General features: G+C 36.0%; 3 protein-coding genes across 3 annotated transcripts; 1 reads left to right on the forward strand and 2 right to left on the reverse strand.

The window, feature by feature from the left end:
* Positions 1 to 1358: 1358 nt before the first annotated feature.
* Positions 1359 to 3892, reverse strand: LOC120577498 (pre-mRNA-splicing factor ATP-dependent RNA helicase DEAH10). Its single transcript, XM_039829054.1, has 5 exons — positions 3816 to 3892; positions 2955 to 3001; positions 2787 to 2867; positions 2164 to 2380; positions 1359 to 1853 (listed from the first exon to the last, which is right to left on the reverse strand). Exons 1-5 carry the CDS (start codon positions 3890 to 3892, stop codon positions 1361 to 1363), a joined length of 915 nt encoding a protein of 304 aa, XP_039684988.1. The 3' UTR covers positions 1359 to 1360.
* A 400-nt stretch (positions 3893 to 4292) lies between these two features.
* LOC25493504 (F-box protein At4g02760) lies at positions 4293 to 20738 on the forward strand. The gene is given in 12 exon segments (XM_039829055.1): positions 4293 to 4310; positions 6023 to 6213; positions 6293 to 6403; positions 6891 to 6976; positions 18004 to 18125; positions 19141 to 19205; positions 19284 to 19356; positions 19438 to 19500; positions 19598 to 19662; positions 19764 to 19838; positions 19934 to 20146; positions 20557 to 20738. Coding segments are annotated over 11 exon segments (1071 nt in total). The 3' UTR covers positions 20136 to 20146; positions 20557 to 20738.
* Positions 20739 to 22890: 2152 nt separating this feature from the next.
* On the reverse strand, positions 22891 to 24157 carry LOC120577299 (ubiquinone biosynthesis protein COQ4 homolog, mitochondrial). Its single transcript, XM_039828420.1, has 2 exons — positions 23873 to 24157; positions 22891 to 23688 (listed from the first exon to the last, which is right to left on the reverse strand). Exons 1-2 carry the CDS (start codon positions 24057 to 24059, stop codon positions 23201 to 23203), a joined length of 675 nt encoding a protein of 224 aa, XP_039684354.1. The 5' UTR covers positions 24060 to 24157; the 3' UTR covers positions 22891 to 23200.
* Positions 24158 to 25144: the final 987 nt, after the last annotated feature.

Here is a 25144-nt window from a genome sequence, read left to right on the forward strand (position 1 = left end):
CCGGAAACTTCATCTTCTCCGGCGAGATCTCCAGGTTTCCGGCAACCTCTAATCTCACCAGAACTTCGAAAATTTTACATCAAACTCTTCGTTTATTTATTCTAAGCACGAATCTGGCATTGGTTTTCACAAATAGAGCTTGAATCAACGTAGATCTAAAAAACTCTTTTACGGTTTTGAAAATATTTTTTAGGTTTTTAGTTTTTTTCGAACGAAACTCTTTGAAACTTTAAAGATCTACATTGATTCGTTCTTGTTATTGTTCTTAAGCAAGAAAGAGGAAGTTTGTGTGTTTACCTGTGGTTTCAATTGGAGATTTTGAGCGAAGATCTCCGGAAACACTTGAACTTGATTCTGTTTGTTGATTTTTTGGATTTGAATCCGAAAATAAATCGGTTCTTCTTCTTCTTCGCTGGTTCAATCTTCTTCGTCTTCTTTCTCTTCTTCTTCTCACTGATTCCTTCGTGATCGGTGCTTGAGTTTGCCAATGGCGAATTCGCACCTTGAATTGCGAAGGAAACCAATTCGATGATGAAGATTCAGTGATGAATCTCTGAGAATTGCGAAAGATTCCCTGAATTTGGTATTGAATTGTGGTTCTGGAAATTTAGGGTTTGAGTTTTGTTCTTCACGTTCTTGGTGATTTTCTGAGTTTTTGATCTAACTGAATGTAGAGAGAAAACTGTGATTCTGTTTGTTGAGGTGGCGTGTGATGTATGGGTCTCTGTGGATTTGTGCACCTTTTATAGGCTGCCATGTGTGATTCCGGATCAATGAGATGGTGACACCTGTTTTTGAACTGACTTAGATGCAATTTTTGAAATGACTTTTAAACAGAAATTCAACAGTGATTTGTACAGACAAGTTAAAAAGACTCAGAGACAGTTACAAGGACAAAAATGGGTTCCACTGCAGGAAATGACCAAAATACCCTTTTTGTATGATTTTTGAAATAAAATGCAAGAAAAGTAATGCAATGATTCAGAGAGTTTTTCAAATGACTTGCAAGGCAAGAAAGACACTTTGGATAGTTTTACGCAAGAAAATCATGATTGAACATATTTTGAGACTGAGATAGTAAAATAGGCAGATGAAAAGAGAGTAAAGATTCAGAGTAAAACAACAGTAAATTGACAATTATTAGTAGTAGAAAATAAATTTGAATGAGTATTTTTAGGTCCAAAATCAGGGTATAACAATATGAACTTAACTTCTCAGCCATCGCCGCGATGTTATAATCTAATCTGTGTGTCAGTGTGTGTATTAACAGCAGTATGGCTGAATGACTGATGCAATGCACAAACATGTACCATAAATGCATACACAGAATTACTGTCCTAAGACTGAGGGGCATTAGGATCTAAGGTGTCTTACAATAAAATAAGTTAAACCACGTTATTAAATTCTTACATGCACTGATTAAACCAATGACCTGGAAAATCGTTATCAAGGCAGCATCTACATAATCTGTTTCTGGATGACGAGTATAAAATACATCCACAGGAAACTGTCTCCCTTGGATGTGAACAGCTTTGGCACCACCAAAGTACTCAGAGAAGGTGCGAGCATCAAGACTTGCAGACATGATGATTAACTTCAATGGAGAACTCTTTTTGTGGTGGTCTTTTCTAAGAGAACTTCCATTCTGGCCATTATCTTTATCCAACAACATGAAACCATTTGTATTCTTGTTCTCATTATTAAGGTTCCGACCATCTTTGATAGAATTTGACCGAGCAAGTTGCACATTTTTTAGCAAGCCCATCAAGACATCAGTGTGGACAGTTCTCTCGTGTGCTTCATCGACAATTATAACAGAATACTTAGAAAGATAAGGATCCAACAATGCCTCCCTGTAAACACAAGTAGAAAATGCTTATTAACTTTACCATAAGAAAAACAGTACTTACAAATACAAACCATGAAAAAGAAAATATTTAATCTGAAACCTCCTTAACTACTTCAAATCTTGTAACTATCTCAAACCTGCATCAACGACGGGGAAGGGGATGTTACTCACCCGTCGTTAAATACAATTGATTTAAAAAAAAGTGGTATGCTATTTTTTATAGTCTGACATCAAGAATGAAAGAAAAAAAAAATTAGAGTATCATGTCTTGATAGGAAACACTCCCAGAAATCAAAGCTACAAAAAAGTTGTACCTCAGAAGCAACCCATCTGTCATATATTTGATCCTTGTTGAGTTGGAAGTAGAATCATCAAATCTAACAGAGTACCCAACCTTTTGGCCCAACTCACAACCACATTCTTCAGCAACACGCTTGGCCACAGTGATAGCAGCAACACGTCTCGGCTGAGTTATCCCAACAACTTTCCCGTCGTGGCAAAATCCAGCATGAAATAAAAATTGTGGAATCTCTACACAATACAATGCAATAAACATAAATACAGCAAGAATCTGCTCTCTCTAAACTTCCTTTTTTCGTTTCTTCTCTTAAAAACCTAAGGCATGTTTGAATAAACAGCTAAATTAAGTGTGTATCACATAAGCACTTATCATACAACATAAATTATTTTTAAAACAAAAGATAAAACAAAGCCAAATTGTTTTCATATAAGCTATAAGCTGTTTTCATAATCTATCCTAGAGAACTTATGGAAATAAGCTAAAAACAGCTTATGAACATGTTATTTGTTGTTTTCATAAAAACTCTCAAACATTCTCACAACTCACAAGTGCTTATGCGAGTAAATCCAAACATACCCTAAACTATAAACGATATGATCATAAACACGTTAATTAATAGGATAAGATGTAACCTACGTGTAGTTTTTCCACTTCCAGTTTCACCAACAACAATCAAAATATCATTCTTGTGAACCTCTTCAATTAATCTCTTCTCAACTACAATAAAAACAATGCCAGCGGTCACACATGATAAATATGAAAGTAAGAACATTCAAAACACAAAAAATCAAACAAATTAAATACCCGAAGCAATAGGAAGTGACTTTCTCTGCTCTATAATCTTCTGTCTTCTGTAATAAAATTAACAAATTAGAATCAAACAAAAAATAAACTAAAACCCAATTTTTAGTTAGATTTATTTTAATTACTTTTATTATGTGTTTGTGTATGATTAATTGTGATTGTGTGTATTTTATTGTCATCGGGTGCATTTACATGGATTACCGTATTAGAAAGGTATTTTGGTCATTTGGCGGGTAAGGGTAAAATGGTAATTTTGGTGAGAATTATTTTCATATTAAGTGAGAACCCTTATTTTACTAAGTTCTAGTGTAGTGATTAGTTTTTACTGTTAGTGACCGTTGGTTATGTTTTACCGTTGTTAGTAATTACCGTATAGTGCATAGAATTATGTTAGAATGGGTTAAGCCCACTAGGGTCTAGAATTGAGCCCAATTGAGTTGTAGCATACCTAAACCTAAACTTGGAGAGAAATTCATTCATTCATTTCATTTCACAAAGTTAGAGAGAGGTAGAGAGAGAAAGTGGGTGAAAGGAAGAACAAGGGTTAGCAAAGGGGGAAAACTTGAAGATTGGAGAATTAAGAGCTAAAGTGAAGCTCAAGTTTGAATTGATCATAACCTAAGGTAAGGGGGTTAGTCTTCATCATAATCATAATTGTTTGTTTGCAATTTTTCTTGGTTTGTATGAAAAAGTGCTTAATTGAGTGAGAATTCATATGAACCCAATCTCTAACTTTCGTGCTCTTGTTTTGGTGATAAGTTTGAGTATGTTAATTGAATGATAAATGAATTGTTGGTGATGAAATAACATGTTCATAATGTATGAAAATGGGTTGTTGTGAAATTATGCTTAATTGATGACTTATGACATGTTGTTGTGGAATTGGGATGTGAATCAAGTTTCAATTGATGTTGTTGCTGAGATATGTTGTTGATCATGAATTATGGCTTGGGTGTTCATATATCATGATTGTTGTTGAGAAAATGAGTTGTTGTTGGTGGTTTTGTAAAATGAGTTGATAAAGAAGAAGTTTGATTTTGATGATGTTGAATGAGATAAGGAAGTTGTTAGAATGAATTAGGATGGTATGATTTTCTGTTTTAATCACTTGGTTTTGGAGAGAAATCGTTTTGGGAAGAAAACGAGTTTTTGAGTAAAAGTGGTTTTTAAGTGCTTTTGCAAAATAAGTCATTTTGGGATGAGTTTGATTAAGTTGTTTTAATGTTTAAATGTCATGTTTTCAAGTGTGGTATGTATGGTCTAAGTGTTAGGAATGCATTGGCAAAAACGAAGCTGAAATCGGATTCGAAACAAGATTTTATGCGCAAAAACGTAAAAATGCATTTTGCTGTCCTGGTGAGGTGACACGACCGTGCGTCCAGATGGCACGTCCGTGTCAGTTTCTCCTGTAAAGGGAGCATGACCGTGCGTCCTGATGACACGACCGTGTCAGTTCTGCAGAATTCTGAAACCTCGTTTTTCGTGTTTTTGTGTACTTTTAAGCATGTCAATGGATTCCAAACACCTAAACTTATTCAATCAATTTATAATTAAACTTCTAAGAGTATCATAGCTTAATTCTAACTTGGTTTTGTTTTGAAAATGAATTGGTTTTACAATATGGAAGAAAGGATATGAACTTGTCTATGAAGTTTTGTTACAAGTCGGTGTGGTGACTCGTTTATATGGTTAAGTGAAATTGTATGAATGATTGATATGTTAATGCCATCTTACTTAGGATGTAGTGGATGTTGGATAGATGAAACTATTTGTGATAGTTGATGTTGTATAACATTGTAGATTATTGATGATCATGTTGATGTGATGATGATGAATGATATGATTTAATTGTGTGTGGGCATGTTTTCTTGATAATGCAATGTTGTGGAGATAATCAATATAATTGGGTGTTGTTCTATATATTGAGGTTGAGATTGTGAATTGTTGTCGCATTATCGAGTCCTTATACATGTCCATGCATCATAGTCGATGTTGCTGTAAAAGGGTTGAGCTCTTTTACTTCGAGATTAGTGTAAGGCAGGTGTGAGTCTTACATACGATGTGCAAGTGGCATCGAAAGGTGACGACCTTGTTGAGATTTGGTACCACATGCATTTATATGTCAATAAGTGCATATCATAGCATGAATCCTATGTGAAATATGTGATTGGTGATGAAATGAGATGAATGAATGTTGATAATGATTGTTCAATGATTGATATTGTGAATGAATATTTGTGAATTGATAATTGTTCATGAAATATGATTAATGATTGTGCATGGCTTATGATTGGTGATTGTTCATGATGTATATGATCGGTGATTGTTCATGATGTATATGATTGGTGATTGTGTATGAACAACTGTGAATTGATATTTGCTCATGATACATATAATTAGTGATTATTCATGATACAAGTAATTGGTGATTGTTTATGAAATGTGATTAATGATTATTCATGATAAATGTGATTGGTGATTGTGAATGAATAATTGTAAATTGATAATTGTTCATATGCTTGATGAATATTGATGTGAGATATCGGGGTGTGATGTAAGTATTAATGTGTAATTATTACTGATCAGGTGCATGATGTTTAAATTGAAATATCCATGTTAACTGTTATTTAGATTATGATAATGTAATACTTACCCCCAGTGGATCTGTTATGGACCGCCTGCCTATCTGTATGGATGGGTAGACGTTGTACAGGTTTAGATGCTTGGTGAGTATTGTGCTTGGTGGATATCGAGAGCTTTCTCTGATATCGGTGTTTAGATGTTTAGTCGGCTCTGATCTAGGCTTAGTTGTGTCGGTCTAGATTATCTTTTACTTTGGTTTTTGTTATGTTTGGAGATGACCCGTTTGTTGGGATTTTTGATGCATCTATGTTGATGTAATTTATTGATTCATAACATGTATACTTGGATTTACTCTGGTTTATATTCCGCTGCGATTGTTGAGGTTTATATACATGTTTATTGGTTTTTGAATTTTGAATGTGGCGTAGCCTCTATTTCTTGAATAAATGTATTATTCGCATGTTTAATTGCTTTAATAGAAATAGGAGTGTTACATTGTCCCTGTTACTGCTTGTCCTCTTGGATTTTGTCAACCATCGGTTTTTACAGTCAGAAAAGCTATTGTAGAGGCACCCAACTATTCATGGAATGATAAGAGGTCTCGTCAAGGGAGAGAATCATCAATTCTTACAAGATGATGTTTAAGCCCTTTAAGTGGGGATGGTGGTGCACCAGGGTATGTTTCTCATGGACTTCAATGTTAAGTACTTTTCAGTGATTTGGTTAGAATTTCCTCTTAAATTCTATTTCTGTAGGGCTCTTTTGAGAAAGTTACACCTGTACAATATTGAGAGAATGGACAACACGTCTCTCTGTTGTGCATTGTCAGCGTGCCCTTCTCTCCTTGCTCTGGAAATTGTTGGAATGTAAGTTAATTTACTTCAACTCTCTGTTCTTTCCTTTCTTTTCGTCATTACTTATAAGCGTTTCCCACTGCTAGTTATTTATGGATATGAAGATGTTACTGTTCAAACATGAAGAAAATGGAACTCTTTCTTTATGTTGAGTTTAATTTCTCATTATCTGGAATATGGACTATTAATTTCCATATGCCATAGGCTGGCAATTATTTTTGCTGTAAGCCTCCATGACTTCAATTTTGGCTCTCTTTTAAGCTCTGATATGGATATGATGTATATGCATATTTATTTTTAATAATGAAAGGTGTATTTTACTATTTTATAGTTTTTTGTTTCATTTGCAACATGTAATTATTGTTGCTCGTAAGTCTTTAGCATTTGATGTGTATATGTATCCCTGTCTCCTCATGTTTTCTGGTAGTTCATTTCTTTAGAAAGAGAACGTTGCTTCTAATGTATTTATTGATGGTAATTTTGCTTTGCTAACTTCCAGTCATGTTGAGCTGAGGCAAACATTAATGTCAGTAAGTGCTAACTGTCACTTAATTGAGCGTTTGTTTTTCGAGTCTTCCAGAACAGGTATGTCATTTTCTCAACCGTACTTTTCCTTTGAGCACACTTTGTGTAACACTCCGTTTTCCCAATATTTAAAAATCCTTAAAACATAACATTTATCAGAGTAAACATCAAACAACGGGATATCACATATATCGTAATCCAACAGTTAAATAACAATTTAACCAATATCTTAAACGTTGCAGCGGAAAATCATAATCATAATTCATAAAACGTTTTGGCACGTAGGCCCCATCAAATAGTTCATAATCATAATCCATAACATTATAAAAACAACTTAATAGTCACGTAATAGAATGAAGCATGTATAAACATAAACCCCATCCCGTTACGTATCAGAGCGACCTAGACGACACAGTGAAGGCAAGGCCAACTCACGAAAGCAAACTGCACACTAAGCACGATCACCTGCAAATTACCCATACGAAGGGCAACATTTTCAAGCAGAAGGGGTGAGATTTCATAATCAAATAACATTAATCAATGCAATTGCGAATCATAAATTAACATCATAATCATCCTTAAATAACATTGCATAATTGCTAAACAGTTATAACATAATCATTTATCACATAATCACGTAATCAATCATTATCAACAAGGCATCTCAATCATGACAATGCGACAATGCTCTTAGACTCCTTATATGCATGTGGTACCCATCGTCATCATAAGTATTAATATACTTTAATCGTGCGGAGGACAAAGCTCCTATAAAACGTGCGGAGGACAAAACTCCTATTATTCGTGGTGAGGACTAAGCTCAATGAGATGCTATGCATGGACACTTATGAATAAAAACATCGTAATCAACATATCAACATGCATCCAATAATTTGGAGCTAACTTCATCATAAACTTATGCACTTAGTTAAATAACGGAAGCAGCATAAACAGGTCACATAAACAAGATGATATCATTATGTCATTAGCTTATAAATATCAGGAATATCAACCTTCGTATCTTGCATGAATATACAATACACTAGTTCATGTCCATTTAATATCAACATAACTTAAACAACTCTACAGACTGCATTAAACGTCATCATTATGTCTTATTACCAACTAGGGGTTCGCTCTTGATCAACACGTGCGACACAGATCGCACAAACACTCAAGCAAGTACATTCTGGTTGTACTCGCGAGGCGAGAGTTCTTACTCGCCATGGCGAGTACCACTCATCTCCCAAACTAATGTTGTTCTGGGTTCCCTCTGATCCTACATTCATTCCTAATCAATACTAGGTATGTTCAGGCACTCTATGGCATCCAAGGTCCAACTAAAAATGTCGAAACACAAAATATGACATGCACTCTGCCTAGGCTCGCGAGGCGAGAAAGGGTTGTTCGCCATGGCGAGCTGCATCACACAACTCGCGAGGCGAAGGGCATTGCTCGCCATGGCGAGTTGCACCAAACAACTCGCGAGGCGAAGGGAAAGGGCTCGCGTGGCGAGCGATGAAGTTCATCCCTCGCGAGGCGAGGATCATCACTCGCCGTGGTGAGCGATGAACAGAAGCACGGGCAGACTAAGGGTTTTCTCGAAAATCCATCAAACAACATGGTTCAAAGCCTAATTTTGATTCCATAATCCATCCTAAACATGTTCTAAGGTTAAAGGACGGTTTCTACATCAATCTAAACAGGTTTTACCGTTTGATCATCAATTTTTAGGGTTTTGACTTAATTTCCATACTTTTCTAAATCAATCCTAACTTTGTCATTTAATCATCAGAATTACAGCAATCAACGTTATTGAATTATTAGTCTCACCCTTACCTTGTATGAAGAAAATCGCAGCACTCTCCCTTGGTTCCTCTAGACTTGGCTTTTTCTCCCTTTTCTCCAAAAACGTACGTACAACAAATGTTTTCTAAAACTAGGTCTAGCCTTTTTATATCTCCTCTTAATTACTTATCTTATCTCACTTTCTCCCCCAAAACTATCTAAAATATCAAAACAGCCCTCAACTAAATATTTTATATTATTTTCAAATCTTTATTCTATTTAACAATAAAATAAATCTCATATCCTTATCAAATCCTCCAAAACTCATAACTTATCACGTCATCAATCAAATCACTAAATTTACCACAAATCATCAAAACATATCAAAATCATGCATATACTATATAATTATAATATAATTGCCTAAACTCGATTAAATAAACGATTAAGCGAAAGTTGTAACACCCCGTTTCCCAACATAAAAATTTCGCATAAATAATCAGAGTTTTTCAACATAAACGGAAAGTCACATTCTTTTCTTAAAATCATAAACTGAATAAATAACTATTTATCCTTTAAAATTCAAATACAAGATCTTTAATACTTCGCAGCGGAATTTATTTCAATAACTAAAACAGTCTTTGGCATGAAGGCCTCTTCATAAATGTCTCATAAAAATCCAATCTAAAAACATAGTCATAAATCTTCAAAAACAATACGTAAGGAATAGAAAAGCAATAACAAAGTTCCCATCCCGTTACGTATCAGAGCACCTAAGACACACGAGAAGGAAAGCTCACACGACATCAACTATTCTTGGTTACCTGTTAGTTACCCATGGTGGGCAAACAGAAGGGGTGAGATTTCACAAACAATAATATTAAGCATATAATTCATCAATTACATTTAACAACATAAGCATCATCAATCATATTTAACAACTCATAGACAACATCATGTAATCATCATAATATTCATCATAGATAATAATATATCATAATTCACTTCTTTAATAGTTCATATAAAGAATCACAGCTTTAATTTCATGATTTAACAACTTAACAACTCGACAACTTGATAACTTGACAACTTAACCTCTTGACCTATGCAACTTAATCTTCTAATCATGAATGTGGTACCAATCTTTGAGCGTAAATAGGCTCCAGGGCATCAAGCCCTCAACTTTATTTGAGCGTAAAAAGGCTCCCAGGGCATCAAGCCCCCAACAATGAAATGCTAATGCATGGACTCGACCTCTTAACATCTTAAATCGACAACCTCTTATATAATCCAATAATTTGGAACTTCATCATCTTAATCAACTTAGACCGACTCATGCAGCTTAGTTAAATAACAACAGCAACACAACAGTATACAAAAACAGCATGACATAATAATATCAAATGCAAGTCAACAACGTCTCAATTATTCACATATAATTCAAGTAATGCATATACAATTATATCACAGTATAACAACATCAAATAATAATCAACATCTTAAAACATCATATATACATATAACACTTCATCAATCATGGACAATATCGTATTCACAACATATACATTCATATATTAATTCATCAATCATATTCAATTATTCACTGTGACCTACGTGCAGTAATTTGACTATAACTCTAGTTCTATACATCCTTTTGAAGTCAAACCAACGGCATTAGAAAGCTAACATTTATACCTACAACTTTCGTGTTTACACCTAAGACCAATTCTGTACCAATCAATACCAGTTTTCATTTCAAATTCGGACAAAGTTGTGCTGAAATTCATAAAAATTCACTAAGACCTCCTTGGAGTATTTTCATCATAACTCCTAAACAAAAACTCATTTTTACGCCAAATCAAAGCCATTGGAAAGCTAACAAAATTATCTACAACTTTCATTTTTACACCAAAACCCAGTTCAAAACGGAAACGTGTAAAAATGACGCAAGAACATGAAACAGAAGATGCTGTCACTGTGCAGCTCTCGGGAAAAACCAATTTTTCACCCAAAAATCCCAATTTTGACTTTCCCAATGCCCAAATTTGTCTAAACATTTATATAGATCAAAAGAAACTCAAAATCATATAAAACTTGACCAAAAATATTATTTTAGAAAATCATCAATTAACCACTTTTAACCCTAATTCCCAAATTCTCAAAAACGAAAACCTACAACATGTTGAATCCAATTTTCAGAATCAATGACTTAAGATTATTGAATGTTAGTCCCACCCTTACCTTATAGATGAAAATCGCAGCACTCCTAGGTCTTCCCCCTCCTCTCGGCTTTTTCTCCCTTTTCTCCAAAATTGATCGTACGTTATGTTTTTTTCTAAACTAGGTTTCTCCTATTTATAACCCTTTTTCTATTTTATCTTATTTCTCTTTCTCCCCCAAAACTCTCTAAAATCTCATAACAAACTCTCAACTCAATCTTATTTCTATTTTCAAATCTTAATCTATTAAATAACAACATAAGCCACTTAATAAATCACATAATCAAATAAATATATTTTAAACTCCTCTTCTTAATAAATTTTAGACTCAATTAAATAAATCTAATAATTCAAAGAGGGCGTTACAAAAGTGGGCGTTACAACTCTCCCCCACTTAAAAGAATTTCGTCCTCGAAAATTTACCTCGAGCAAACAATTCTGGATAAGACTCCAGCATCTTACTCTCAAGCTCCCACGTCAAGCTTTCACCAGTCGTTCCTGTCCAAACGACTCTCACGAGAAGTATCTCCTTGCCTCTCAACGTCTTCACTTTACGATCATCAATCCTCACCGGTAAAGTCTCTACCGTAAGGTTGTCTCTAACTTGCACATCGTCACTTTGGATTACATGAGATGGATCTGGAACATACTTTCGAAGTTGCGACACATGGAAAACGTTGTGCAAATTCGAAAGATGCGGCGGTAAACCCACTCGGTAAGCCACCGTTCCAACTCTTTCCAATATCTGATACGGACCAATGAACTTCGGGGTCAACTTCTTTGACTTCAAAGCACGTCCTACACCAGTCATAGGAGTGACTCTTAAAAAACGTGGTCTCCTTCTTGAAACTCAAGATCTTTTCTACGCTTATCATGATAACTCTTTTGTCGATTCTGCGACGCCTTCATTTTCTCTTGGATCATCCGAACTTTCTCAGTAGTTTGCTGAACAATCTCTGGTCCTAAGACCACTCTTTCACCTGACTCAAACCAGCACAACGGGGTTCTGCATCTCCGACCATATAAAGCCTCGAAAGATGCAATTCCAATACTTGAATGATAACTATTATTGTATGTGAACTCGATCAACGGAAGATGACTATCCCAAGTTCCTCCTTGCTCAAGAACACAAATTCTCAACAAATCCTCTAGCGACTGAATTGTCCTCTCTGACTGACCATCTGTTTGTGGATGATACGCCGAACTCAACCTCAACTTCGAACCCAAAGCCTCTTGCAAACTTTTCCAAAATCTAGAAGTAAATCTTGGATCTCTATCTGACACAATGCTCGAAGGAACACCATGCAACTTCACAATCTCCTTGATATAAATCTCTGCCAACTGGGCAACGGGGAAACTAATATTTATCGGTAGAAAATGAGCCGACTTCGTCAATCTATCAACAATAACCCAAATTGCATCGTTCCCTCTAGGAGTATTTGGCAAACTCGTCACAAAATCCATGGATATACTATCCCATTTCCATTCTGGCACGTCTAAAGGTACCATCATCCCAGCAGGTTTCTGATGCTCAACTTTCGACTTCTGACAAACTAAACAGGAATACACAAACTGTGCCACATCTCGTTTCAAACCAGACCACCAGAAAATCTTCTTTAAATCATGATACATCTTCGTAGCTCCCGGATGAATACTCAAGCTACTTCTATGACTCTCTTCAAGAATCATCTTCTTAATCTCTTCATTGTCTGGGATACAAATTCTTCCTCGGAATCTCAACACACCTTGATTGTCGATTTTAAAATCACTGTCTTCAGTCTGATCTCTAGCAACCAACAAGTCCACAAACTTTACATCAACTTTCTGTGCTTCCTTGATATTTTTCAGAAATTCACTATCAATCTTCAGCATACCCAGTTTCACACTCTAAGGTGACCATTCGCAAACCAAACTCATATCTCTAAACTGTTCAAGCAATTCGAACTCTCTGACCATCATAGCGGACATATGCAATGTCTTCCTACTCAAGGCATCTGCAACAACATTAGCTTTAACTGGATGATAATTCAAACCAAAGTCATAATCTTTCAACAATTCAAGCCATCTTCGCTGTCTCATATTCAATTCCTTCTGATCGAACAAATACTTCAAACTCTTGTGATCACTAAACACCTCAAATCTCGAACCATACAAGTAATGTCTCCATATCTTCAATACAAAGACTACGGCCGCCAACTCGAGATCATGCGTAGGATAATTCTTCTCATGGATTCTCAACTGTCTTGAAGCATAAGCTACCACTTTACCTTCTTGCATAAGTACACCTCCTAAACCCAACTTGGACGCATCACAATATACCACAAAAGGTTCATCAGACTTCGGCAGAATTAACACTGGAGCAGTCGTCAAACACTTCTTCAATTCACCGAAACTGTTCTCACAATGAACGTCCCACACAAAAGTTTTACCTTTACAAGTCAACTGCGTTAGCAGAAGAGCTAACTTAGAAAACCCTTCAATAAACCTTCTATAGTAACCAGCTAAACCCAAGAAACTTCTAATCTCAGTAACTGACTTAGGAGTCTCCCACTGTGATATCGCTTCAACTTTAGACGGATCCACTGCAATTCCATCACCAGAAATAACATGGCCTAGAAAACTCACTTCTTTCAACCAGAATTCACACTTAGACAATTTAGCATAAAGCTTCTTCTCTTTCAACACTTGCAAAACAATCTTCAGATGCTCAGCATGTTCTTCTTCAGTCTTGGAGTAAATCAAAATATCGTCGATAAACACAACCACAAACCGATCCAAAAATGCATGGAAGATGCGATTCATATACTCCATAAACACTCCAGGTGCATTGGTAACACCAAAAGGCATAACTTTATATTCATAGTGACCATAACGCGTTCTGAAAGCTGTCTTCTGCATATCTTCATCCTTTACTTTAATCTGGTGATAACCTGACCTCAAATCAATCTTGCTAAAAACACGTGCACCCACTAGCTGATCCATCAAATCATCAATTCTCGGAAGTGGATACATATTCTTGATAGTTACCTTGTTCAACTGTCGATAATCAATACATAGCCTCATACTACCATCTTTCTTCTTTACTAACAAAACCGGCGCTCCCCAGGGTGAAACACTCGGTCTAACAAACTTCTTCTCAAGCAAGTCTTCCAACTGTTTCTTCAACTCAGATAACTCAGAAGCAGACATACGATAAGGTGTCATCGAGACCGGCTTCGTTCCAGGGACAAGATCAATAGAAAACTCAACTTCTCTCTCTGGAGGCACATCAGGAATCTCATCTGGAAAAACTTCAGGAAATTCACACACCACCGGTAACCTATCAATCACTGCTTGATTCTCAATAGATAAAGTAGCCATTAACGAAAACATCAAGATATCGTCGCGTTCCAGTTGCTTCAGCTGCTTAGTAGATAAAAACTCCGCACCACTTTCCTCTTCGACGGAAGAGAAATGCACTGACTTGCTAAAACAATTAATAAGAACGTGGTTGTACTCTAACCAGTTCATACCCAGAATCACATCCATACCGCTCAAAGGTAGACAAACTAAATCCATTTCGAAATCACGACCAAACATAGACAAAGGACATTTCAAACATACGAGAGAAGTAGTCACCGAACCCTTAGCTGGAGTTTCGACAACCATCTCTCCATTCATATCAGACAAATCAAGACCCAAAGCAGAAACACAATCGAAAGCAATAAAACAATGCGTAGCACCAGTATCAATAATAGCAACTAAAGGAGTATTATTAATATAGCAAGTACCTCTGATCAAACGATCCTCGTTCTCTGTCTGAGTACCAGTCAAAGCAAAGACTCTACCAGTAGTCGGCGCCCTCTTAGGCTGAGTACACTGTGAACTAATGTGACCCTCTCCGTTGCAATTAAAGCACACAATGTCCGCACGATTGCAATCAGCTACAACATGACCTTTCTTGCCACACCGGACACACTTCTTGATTTCCTCAGGGCAGACGTTGCTTTTGTGGCCTTTCTCACCACAATTGAAACACACAATCTCTGCAGCATCCTTCTTCTTAGGCCGCCTAACATCGACCATCTTCTGTTTCCCTTTATCAGCAGGGGCACTGTACGGCTTAGGACGACTCTGCTGTCCCTTGCCCTTCCTCTCATTCACTATCTTGTAGTGAGCCTTGGTATCCTCTTCATAGATCCTGCAGCTGTTGACCAAATCCTGGAAAACTCTAATCTGTTGGTATCCAATCGCCCTCTTGATGTCGGGCCTCAAACTGTTCTCGAACTTGATGCATCTCAAGAACTCAGCATTCTCAGCATTATAGTGCGGGTAGAACTTTGACAGCTCCACGAACTTGGCAGCATACTCTGTCACAGACATGTTTCCTTGTTTCAACTCAAGGAACTCGATCTCCTTCTTCCCGCGAACATCTTCCAGAAGTATCTTCTCAGGAACTCTCTCCTGAAAACAGCCCAAGTCACAACAGCTCCCTCCTGCCCAAGGGTAGGCAGAAGAGCAACCCACCAGTCATCAACTTCCTCGGCTAGCTGATGAGTATCAAACCGCACCTTCTGATCTTCAGTGCACTGCATAACCCGGAAAATCCTCTCAATCTCCTTAAGCCACGTCTGGGCTCCATCAGGGTCATAACGTCCTTTGAAAGTCGGAGGGTTCTTCTTCATGAACGTCTCCAACATCCTAGCTTCAGCGTTCGCACCAGCATTTGCGTTAGGTTGTTGTCCCACAGCTTGGGCAACAGCTTGTAGAGCAGCAGCTAACGCAGCATCGTTTCTTCCAGCCATTTCCGAGATTCTTCAAAAGTAGCAACAACAACATAAGATAGTAATATAAATATTACTAAGACTCGACACGACTCTCTAATTGACCGGACGGACCGACCTGCTCTGATACCAATTGTAACACCCCGTTTTCCCAATATTTAAAAATCCTTAAAACATAACATTTATCAGAGTAAACATCAAACAACGGGATATCACATATATCGTAATCCAACAGTTAAATAACAATTTAACCAATATCTTAAACGTTGCAGCGGAAAATCATAATCATAATTCATAAAACGTTTTGGCACGTAGGCCCCATCAAATAGTTCATAATCATAATCCATAACATTATAAAAACAACATAATAGTCACGTAATAGAATGAAGCATGTATAAACATAAACCCCGTCCCGTTACGTATCAGAGCGACCTAGACGACACAGTGAAGGCAAGGCCAACTCACGAAAGCAAACTGCACACTAAGCACGATCACCTGCAAGTTACCCATACGAAGGGCAACATTTTCAAGCAGAAGGGTTGAGATTTCATAATCAAATAACATTAATCAATGCAATTGCGAATCATAAATTAACATCATAATCATCCTTAAATAACATTGCATAATTGCTAAACAGTTATAACATAATCATTTATCACATAATCACGTAATCAATCATTATCAACAAGGCATCTCAATCATGACAATGCGACAATGCTCTTAGACTCCTTATATGCATGTGGTACCAATCGTCATCATAAGTATTAATATACTTTAATCGTGCGGAGGACAAAGCTCCTATAAAACGTGCGGAGGACAAAGATCCTATTATTCGTGGTGAGGACTAAGCTCAATGAGATGCTATGCATGGACACTTATGAATAAAAACATCGTAATCAACATATCAACATGCATCCAATAATTTGGAGCTAACTTCATCATAAACTTATGCACTTAGTTAAATAACGGAAGCAGCATAAACAGGTCACATAAACAAGATGATATCATTATGTCATTAGCTTATAAATATCAGGAATATCAACCTTCGTATCTTGCATGAATATACAATACACTAGTTCATGTCCATTTAATATCAACATAACTTAAACAACTCTACAGACTGCATTAAACGTCATCATTATGTCTTATTACCAACTAGGGGTTCGCTCTTGATCAACACGTGCGACACAGATCGCACAAACACTCAAGCAAGTACATTCTGGTTGTACTCGCGAGGCGAGAGTTCTTACTCGCCACGAGTACCACTCATCTCCCAAACTAATGTTGTTCTGGGTTCCCTCTGATCCTACATTCATTCCTAATCAATACTAGGTATGTTCAGGCACTCTATGGCATCCAAGGTCCAACTAAAAATGTCGAAACACAAAATATGACATGCACTCTGCCTAGGCTCGCGAGGCGAGAAAGGGTTGTTCGCCATGGCGAGCTGCATCACACAACTCGCGAGGCGAAGGGCATTGCTCGCCATGGCGAGTTGCACCAAACAACTCGCGAGGCGAAGGGAAAGGGCTCGCGTGGCGAGCGATGAAGTTCATCACTCGCGAGGCGAGGATCATCACTCGCCGTGGCGAGCGATGAACAGAAGCACGGGCAGACTAAGGGTTTTCTCGAAAATCCATCAAACAACATGGTTCAAAGCCTAATTTTGATTCCATAATCCATCCTAAACATGTTCTAAGGTTAAAAGACGGTTTCTACATCAATCTAAACAGGTTTTACCGTTTGATCATCAATTTTTAGGGTTTTGACCTAATTTCCAAACTTTTCTAAATCAATCCTAACTTTGTCATTTAATCATCAGAATTACAGCAATCAACGTTATTGAATTATTAGTCTCACCCTTACCTTGTATGAAGAAAATCGCAGCACTCTCCCTTGGTTCCTCTAGACTTGGCTTTTTCTCCCTTTTCTCCAAAAACGTACGTACAACAAATGTTTTCTAAAACTAGGTCTAGCCTTTTTATATCCCCTCTTAATTACTTATCTTATCTCACTTTCTCCCCCAAAACTATCTAAAATATCAAAACAGCCCTCAACTAAATATTTTATATTATTTTCAAATCTTTATTCTATTTAACAATAAAATAAATCTCATATCCTTATCAAATCCTCCAAAACTCATAACTTATCACGTCATCAATCAAATCACTAAATTTACCACAAATCATCAAAACATATCAAAATCATGCATATACTATATAATTATAATATAATTGCCTAAACTCGATTAAATAAACGATTAAGCGAAAGTGGGCGTTACACTTTGTATCCCTGCTTATCTCAATTTAATCATCAGGTAGAGATGACAGCTTGAAAACACAAACCTGTTCCGAGCTAGTAAACAATTGTCCTCATCTAACTTCTTTATCTCTTCGAGGGTTTAAGCTACATGATTGTAAAGTTCGTATACTTGTTAAGGTATGTTTTTAGTTTCTAGTGTTTGTTTTAAGTTCTCATTTCCAACAGTTTCTGCACTGTGTACCCATTGGAGGTTTTGATGAACTGTGGCGGTGTCTTGGTATGTTAGAAACAAGTCACACATTGGGTAGAATAGAGAAGGCTAAATTGTTTACAAGGAAAAGAAGATCTAGAATCCATTGGCTGGTTCAAATTCTTGGTTTGACCATTGAAGCCTAGTCCATAAAACTCCACCAACTGGCCCATGCAATAAAATTCTAACATGTTAATATTGGGAGTTTCTACCTTTTAAATATATTTGTTGAAATAGACCCTCTGGTTTCAAATATAAACAACAAAAATCACAAGTTTGGTGGTCCAAAATATAAGCAAAATTCATTGAAATGTGCTCTATTTAATGATATCATTGTTCGGATGGAGAACATTTTGCAGAGTATATTTATATTTAGATTACACCAATAAAGTTAAAAGACTTACTAATAGGCGTAAATTATTTTTGTTACTTGTATTCGAAGCTGGAGGGGGTATATTTTCCCACCAATATATTACGTTGATGTCTACATTATACTTAAGTTCGTTGAGGCGTCTGTGAGGGAAAAGCCGGCGGACTCAATTTGTTTTTTTTGTTGTCATTTTTGCACTTTTCTGATGTGAGTTTTATAATCTACTGATTTCTTTTCACCTTTTAATAGCTGGTATGCAAATTCAATTTGTCTGAATAATATTTTTGCAATGGCACACACATGTGTCCAGAAATTGCCTCAAGCCAAATTAGGAAGGAGATAGTAAATTACTTTATTTTCCCTTTCCTCATTTGAACCAAAGAGTATCAGAGGAAAGCAGTGGCAAATATATCTTCTTGATATCTACTTATGTGGTATTTAAAGCTAGAGTTTCTGTTTTAATGTTTGTGCCATTAATACTAGAAAATTACTTTGTATTCTAATAATTCTTATTTTTATCCGAGTAAAAGTAAAGCCCCATATTTTGTAGTAATTTCAAATTGCATTTGCAGGGATTTCGGAAACTGCAATATGTTGATTTTTCATCATCATATTCAATCACAGGAAGTTTCTTGAAGTTAGTTATTTCTTACAATACTTTGAAAGAGCCCTTCAGATTTTATACGTCAAAAAATATAAAACTTTGATTTTTCAGGAACCTTGGAGGCTGCAATGGTGGGAATTTCCTCGAGGTCTTAATTTTAAGGGATTGCATGCATCTCAAAGAGGTGGGGGTTATAATAGATTTCTGGTGGATTCCATATTTTATTTCCAAAACTGTCTCTGAAATGCTGATAATTCATGGGCAGATCGAAGTTGCCAGGTTGTTGATAGCGGTTCTTGAAGGAGAATTCAAATTGCTTAAACATCTTGTGGGTACATGGAAATGTTTACATTGCTAAAAATGAGAGTAGAGTTTCTTCTCGATTCTCAATTTTGATTTAATTTCTCACTCGTGCCATTAAACAGGACATATCCAATAGGGAAGGCTTAGCATGTGAAGCTGACTGGTATCGCAGGTGCTACAACTCTACGTAAATGACTATCATTTATTGATGTGATTCTTTTAACTTTCTGAATGACTGTTTTCGTTTCTTTGTGTATTTAATTACATATTTGTGGTTATATGTTGCAGTATTATGCCTATAAAGCAGGTTTTGGAAGCAAGGCCTGGTATGCGTGTGGTGGCGGAATATCCATCAGAAGGAAGGTTAGATATTCTTTCGAATAGGGTCGAGGGCTTTTTGTTTCAAAAATCGTCATTCTGAAAGTTGCTAATTTTTATCTTGCTGGATTGTGTTGCAGCTACGTCTAGACATGTGATACTGACATGAATAGTGATATAAGTCTGTTATCACAATTTAGCAACCACACGTCAGATGGATCAATTTTTATGAGTACATCTGAAAGCAGCTACTACAGCGATCATGTTAGTGGCAATGAGGAAGGACAAGATGCGGTGATTTACGGGGAAAGTTCAGATGAGGAGAACAATCTGAACCTGTAACCAATTTTCATGTACATCATTAATTGAAAAGGGCAATAATCTATTGAAGTTGGTTGCTACTCTATCTTTTTCTATTTACATATGTTTGTGTGGAAAATGACGGATTTACAGAAATAGATATATGGTGCCCTTGGGTTGACCTATGGTAGAAAGCTTTTGTAGATGATTGTGAAAGAATAGATGCATGGTGTTCTGATCTTTTGGTGAATGTCATGGTTGACATGTGACAAATAGGCATATTTTTTTATCTTTCTTTTAAGTAGTAAATCTGTTGGAAATTAGAGATATGGATGAATTTAAAAGTTAGGTCCAGAAGCTTGTTTTCCTTGTGATTCAATGTTTCTTAGTAGCCATTTCATCAGTTTTGTTCAACTCTTGCGTTTCCTGATATTTGTTATTTGTTTTAAAATTTATCCACTAGGGGAGCAGTAGGGGAAGAAGGATATATGCGGAAGAAGGATGTGTCGGTCACCAGGATCAATGTCAACTGCGGACCTTGGATCTTCTCAACTTTAATTTTGCACTTCACCGACTCTCTTGAGTTCATCATTGTGGAGTTTGTAGCAATTTTGTTATTGCTCTTGAATTCCATATTTGCAAAATGTACATGGCCGCTCCATCCCATTCCACCCCCTAAAAGAGAGGTGGATTTTCCATATAACATGGGAGTTAGAGGGTCTCTCTTATTGACACTAGCTGTCTATTTTGCATAATAAAATATAATAAAAATTATTTGTTTACATTATCAGCATAGCATTCATTCCGAACAAAATTAATGCTAACTGATTTTTTCAGGTATTATTGGTGGTAACGAAGTTTTGATCATGCGATCACATGAACTGTTCATTTATCTTTGGACAGTTTAATCTCAATTGCCTAAAGAAATGTTACTTACTATCTAGCACGGTGTTTAATCTCAATTGTCTAAAGAAATTTTACTGCTTTTTATCTAGCACGATCTATCAACATCAGTTAAATGAAACGTATTCCATGTAATTAATTGTGAACACACTTTTTTCCCTGGCAATCAACAAATGAGCTAATTACATCCACGGTTCACCTTCTACACGTTGGAGAAGAAAGCTAGTCATGCGAATAATCTCTGACACATTATCAAATGCACAAAACTTGGTTTCCAGTCAAGTAATAGCTGGTGAAATCTTTCCCTAGTGTGGCTGTCATGACTATGACAGATTTTAATACTTTACTAATGTGTGTTTGTTTCCACGTTTAAAACCAATTAACACATGATGTTAATATTAAGACATTGTCTGTGTCATTCTGTGTTCATCTCAAGTTTACTTTGTATCTTGTATAACTTTCACGCACATAGAAATCGTAGAACATCCACTGTATTCGACATCAAAATTTCAATGTCAAAACACCATTTTTCATGGAATACATCAATGTAAGTGTTTAAAACCACACATAGAAATCATAGAACATCCACCGTATTCGACATCAAAATTTTAATGTCAAAAAACCATTTTTTCATAAAATCCATCAATGTATAAGCAGTAAAATGATGACATCGTTAATTGTTTAGCAAACATTTAAAAAATTCTATCATTATATATTTCAAAACGTTGAAGGAAAATCAATATCTACATATTACAATTCTAACGTGTCTTCACATATTAATTTGGAGTAATGCTAACAACACTCTCTTTTAAACATTCTCTCTAATACTCACTCTCTTATTGGTTTAAATCATTGTGGGTCTACACTTTGAAGATTGAACCAACACAAAGTGGTGGGACATACATTGATTTCATCTAATAAAAGAGTTGGTGTTAAAGAGAGTATTTAAAAGTGAGTGTTGCTAGCATTCCTCATTAATTTGTTTCTTCAACACTACCTGTACAAAATGCAATCAAAAATATATATTTTTTATGCATGTGATCAAACACCAATTTTACAATTTATCTCACACCATTTTGATTTTTTTTTTTTGATAAAACACCATCGTGCAATAAAAAATATATAATTTTTAACACCATTTTAACAGGGGCAGCAGTTAATTTTTAGTGAATAAAAGCTAAAATCATTTCCCCCGGAAAAAAAAAACTAATATCATTCAATAATTAGTAGCAAAATAATGTGGTGGGGACAGCTGCCCTGATTTTTGTATAAGGTGGACCCATCACTGATACTCATCACCAAAATCAGTCCTAGTTTTTACCCAGACAAACGACATGGGTGATGAATCACTTGAGCCTGATAACTCTTGAATGATATTTTTCTTGTTTTTAAATGTTTCGGGAGATAAAGGTTGCTTTTTAGAATAAAAAGTAATTAGAGGAACCAAAAGACCAACGTTACAAATGAACCATTTACAAAAGCTAAAAAAAGAAAAAAAAGAATGAATATGAGTGGTGACATAATGATCATGATTATTTGTTGTTTTATATAGTTCAGGTAACAATTGACATCAAGGGAATTTTTAAAAAAGCAATTGACATGAGGGGTATTTGATTGAAATTTTAAAACACAAAACATGCCCCTACTATCCACTAAAACGATTTTAAGCGTGCTTTTAGATTTTCAAGCTACCATCACATTTGCATCTCTGGTGTGTCTGTCCACACTCCATACTCAAACTGCATTGTGAAACTGAGCCAAAACCTGACACGCCAGTGAGTCAGTGACTCCTGTGACGGTGAGCCGTTGCTATGCCATGCTCTTCCGCGAGTGCAGCACGATCCAGCACTTTTGACAGCCACGGTATAGTTATAGATAAGATTTCGTCCAGATATAGGCAATCATCCTTTCAATAACTGGTCATACATGAAATCCATTGGCTACAATTATATTGGTTGAAGAATCACTATAGGAAATGTGGATTATAAAACTGAACACAGCCTGTGTTCGTAAGTCTATTTAAATTGATCATGATATACAAGTCACTGATAAAATCCAACCTATATAAAAGTCACTAACTAAAATATTGGAGATAGATTTTGCACTGGATATTATTAAAAAACAAAATATGATTGCACTATTCTACCATCAGCTATAATAACCAGAAAAATAAACATAAACTCATAAACTCGGAAAGCATTGAGTCAAGGAATAGCTGGAACAGGAATAATTCCCAATTTTCTGCGAACATCTTCCAAATCTTGATGAAAATGCTGCTCATAATATACACACATGAGATCATTGCACTGTGTGCCAGCACGAACAGCCCAGGGGAAGTAGTGCTGATAAAACAATTTTCTTTGTTTTTCACTGAATCTTGTTGTGCCTCCTAAAACAGACATGACACACATAGGAAGATGCATCTGCTCAAACTCAATTACCTTTAGCGCTGACTCCCCAATCAAGTTAGTAGGAAGGTCAAAAAAGGTATGCCAGAAGTCATGGACTTCACGAGCTCGCATGGCAACATAGGCCAACTCATCTGTATCCATGAAGCGCACAGGAGGTCGATCATCTGGTGAAAAATTCCTGGATCCCATAAATCTAGCATAGGCAGCACCAAATGTATTAGCTGGCAGGTCCCAAGCATGTCCTACATTCGTAGATACAACACGAGGGCGCTCCAAAAGTACTGCCTGTCAAACAAGGTAAGGTTGTAAAAGCAAATGCATTGGTATTAGTGATGACTATCTATAACCCCTTTAATCTGAAGAATGAAGCAATAATCATCCTTGTAGAATTTTTAAATTCCAAAAGAAAACAAACATGTTGTTGAAAGAATAAAAGAACATGAAAATAACTAAAAATTGGAGAACCGAGCCTTCCTTCAGGGGAAGATTTCATCCTTTGAAGAACCCTTTGAAAGGCAGGCTTTCTAGTTGTTTCACCAAGAGCTGCTATCAAATCAGCTCTTCGTGGATCCAAAAGTGCTCCAACTGCAGAACCTAATGTCACAGCTGTCTTCTGCCATGTCTTCAGCTTGATTAAACCGCCTCCCACCATTCCAAATGATTTGTAAAATCTGATTCATTCACGGAATTCAATCACAATTGTTAACATCGAATTTAGGGTTTTGTGAATTTAAATTGAAGAAGAAGAAGAAGAAGAAGAAGAGATCGATTGAATCAGTTTACCTGTGTTGAGAGAAGCGAGGAGATTGAAAAAGGGTTTTGTTTTATACACGTCAAAATTGTAAATGAAGAAGAAAACGAAGAATAGAAGAGAAGAAATAGATTGAATTTAAGAATTTTTGTTTTTCTTTTAAAATAATTTTGTCTTTTTAAATTATTAATAAAAAACAATTATTATTATTATTTTCTTTTTTTTTAATTATAAATTACGTGTAATATTTTTTTACGCGTGGCATCTAAAAAAAATTAAAAAATAAAAAGTAAAAGTCACGTTAGTGTCACATCAGAAATTCTGCTAACTCAAATTGCTTAGGGGCAATCGTGAAGAATCTTTATTTTATTAGGACCAAATCTATTCTTTTTACAAAGGACAAAACCAAAAGTGTCATATATTGCTGGGGTAAAGCACCATTAACCTTTTAAATTAAAAGCCAGTGTGATACATCAACGTTTTTGTCAAATCATATGAGATCAAAGTCCAAAACAATTTTTTTTATACTAGAGGGTTGAAATCCAGGTGGCGTTTAGCATGAGAACGGGTGTTAGTTTTAGAGTAAAAAGATTATAAAAGAGGAATGTGGAGCTGTCATGATAATAATCCATCATTGTTATACAAAGAGATTGAGTTAAACTTGAGTTATGAGAAGAATGCTGAAATGGGTCGTTTGCCTGTAGCATTCATGATGGATGATAGAAAATAGTAGTATTCTTTGTGTTGATGGGGAAAGGGTACAGGAGTAAAGAGACAAGCATGTGAATCAGTTTTTTATTCCAGCAAGGAGATGAAATAGTAAAAAACATAAAATGGAATAAAATAAGTAATAAGATTTTTTATTTATTTTTAACTAGCAGGTTGAAACCACCACCTGCCATTAATGGTCCCACTTTCCCATGGTGGGAAAAAAGAATCCGTTCGTAGGTTAAACGTTACCTGAAATCCAATCATATGTGATACAT

The sequence above is a fragment of the Medicago truncatula genome, chromosome 8 (assembly GCF_003473485.1).
Source record: "Medicago truncatula cultivar Jemalong A17 chromosome 8, MtrunA17r5.0-ANR, whole genome shotgun sequence".
NCBI lineage: Eukaryota > Viridiplantae > Streptophyta > Magnoliopsida > Fabales > Fabaceae > Medicago > Medicago truncatula.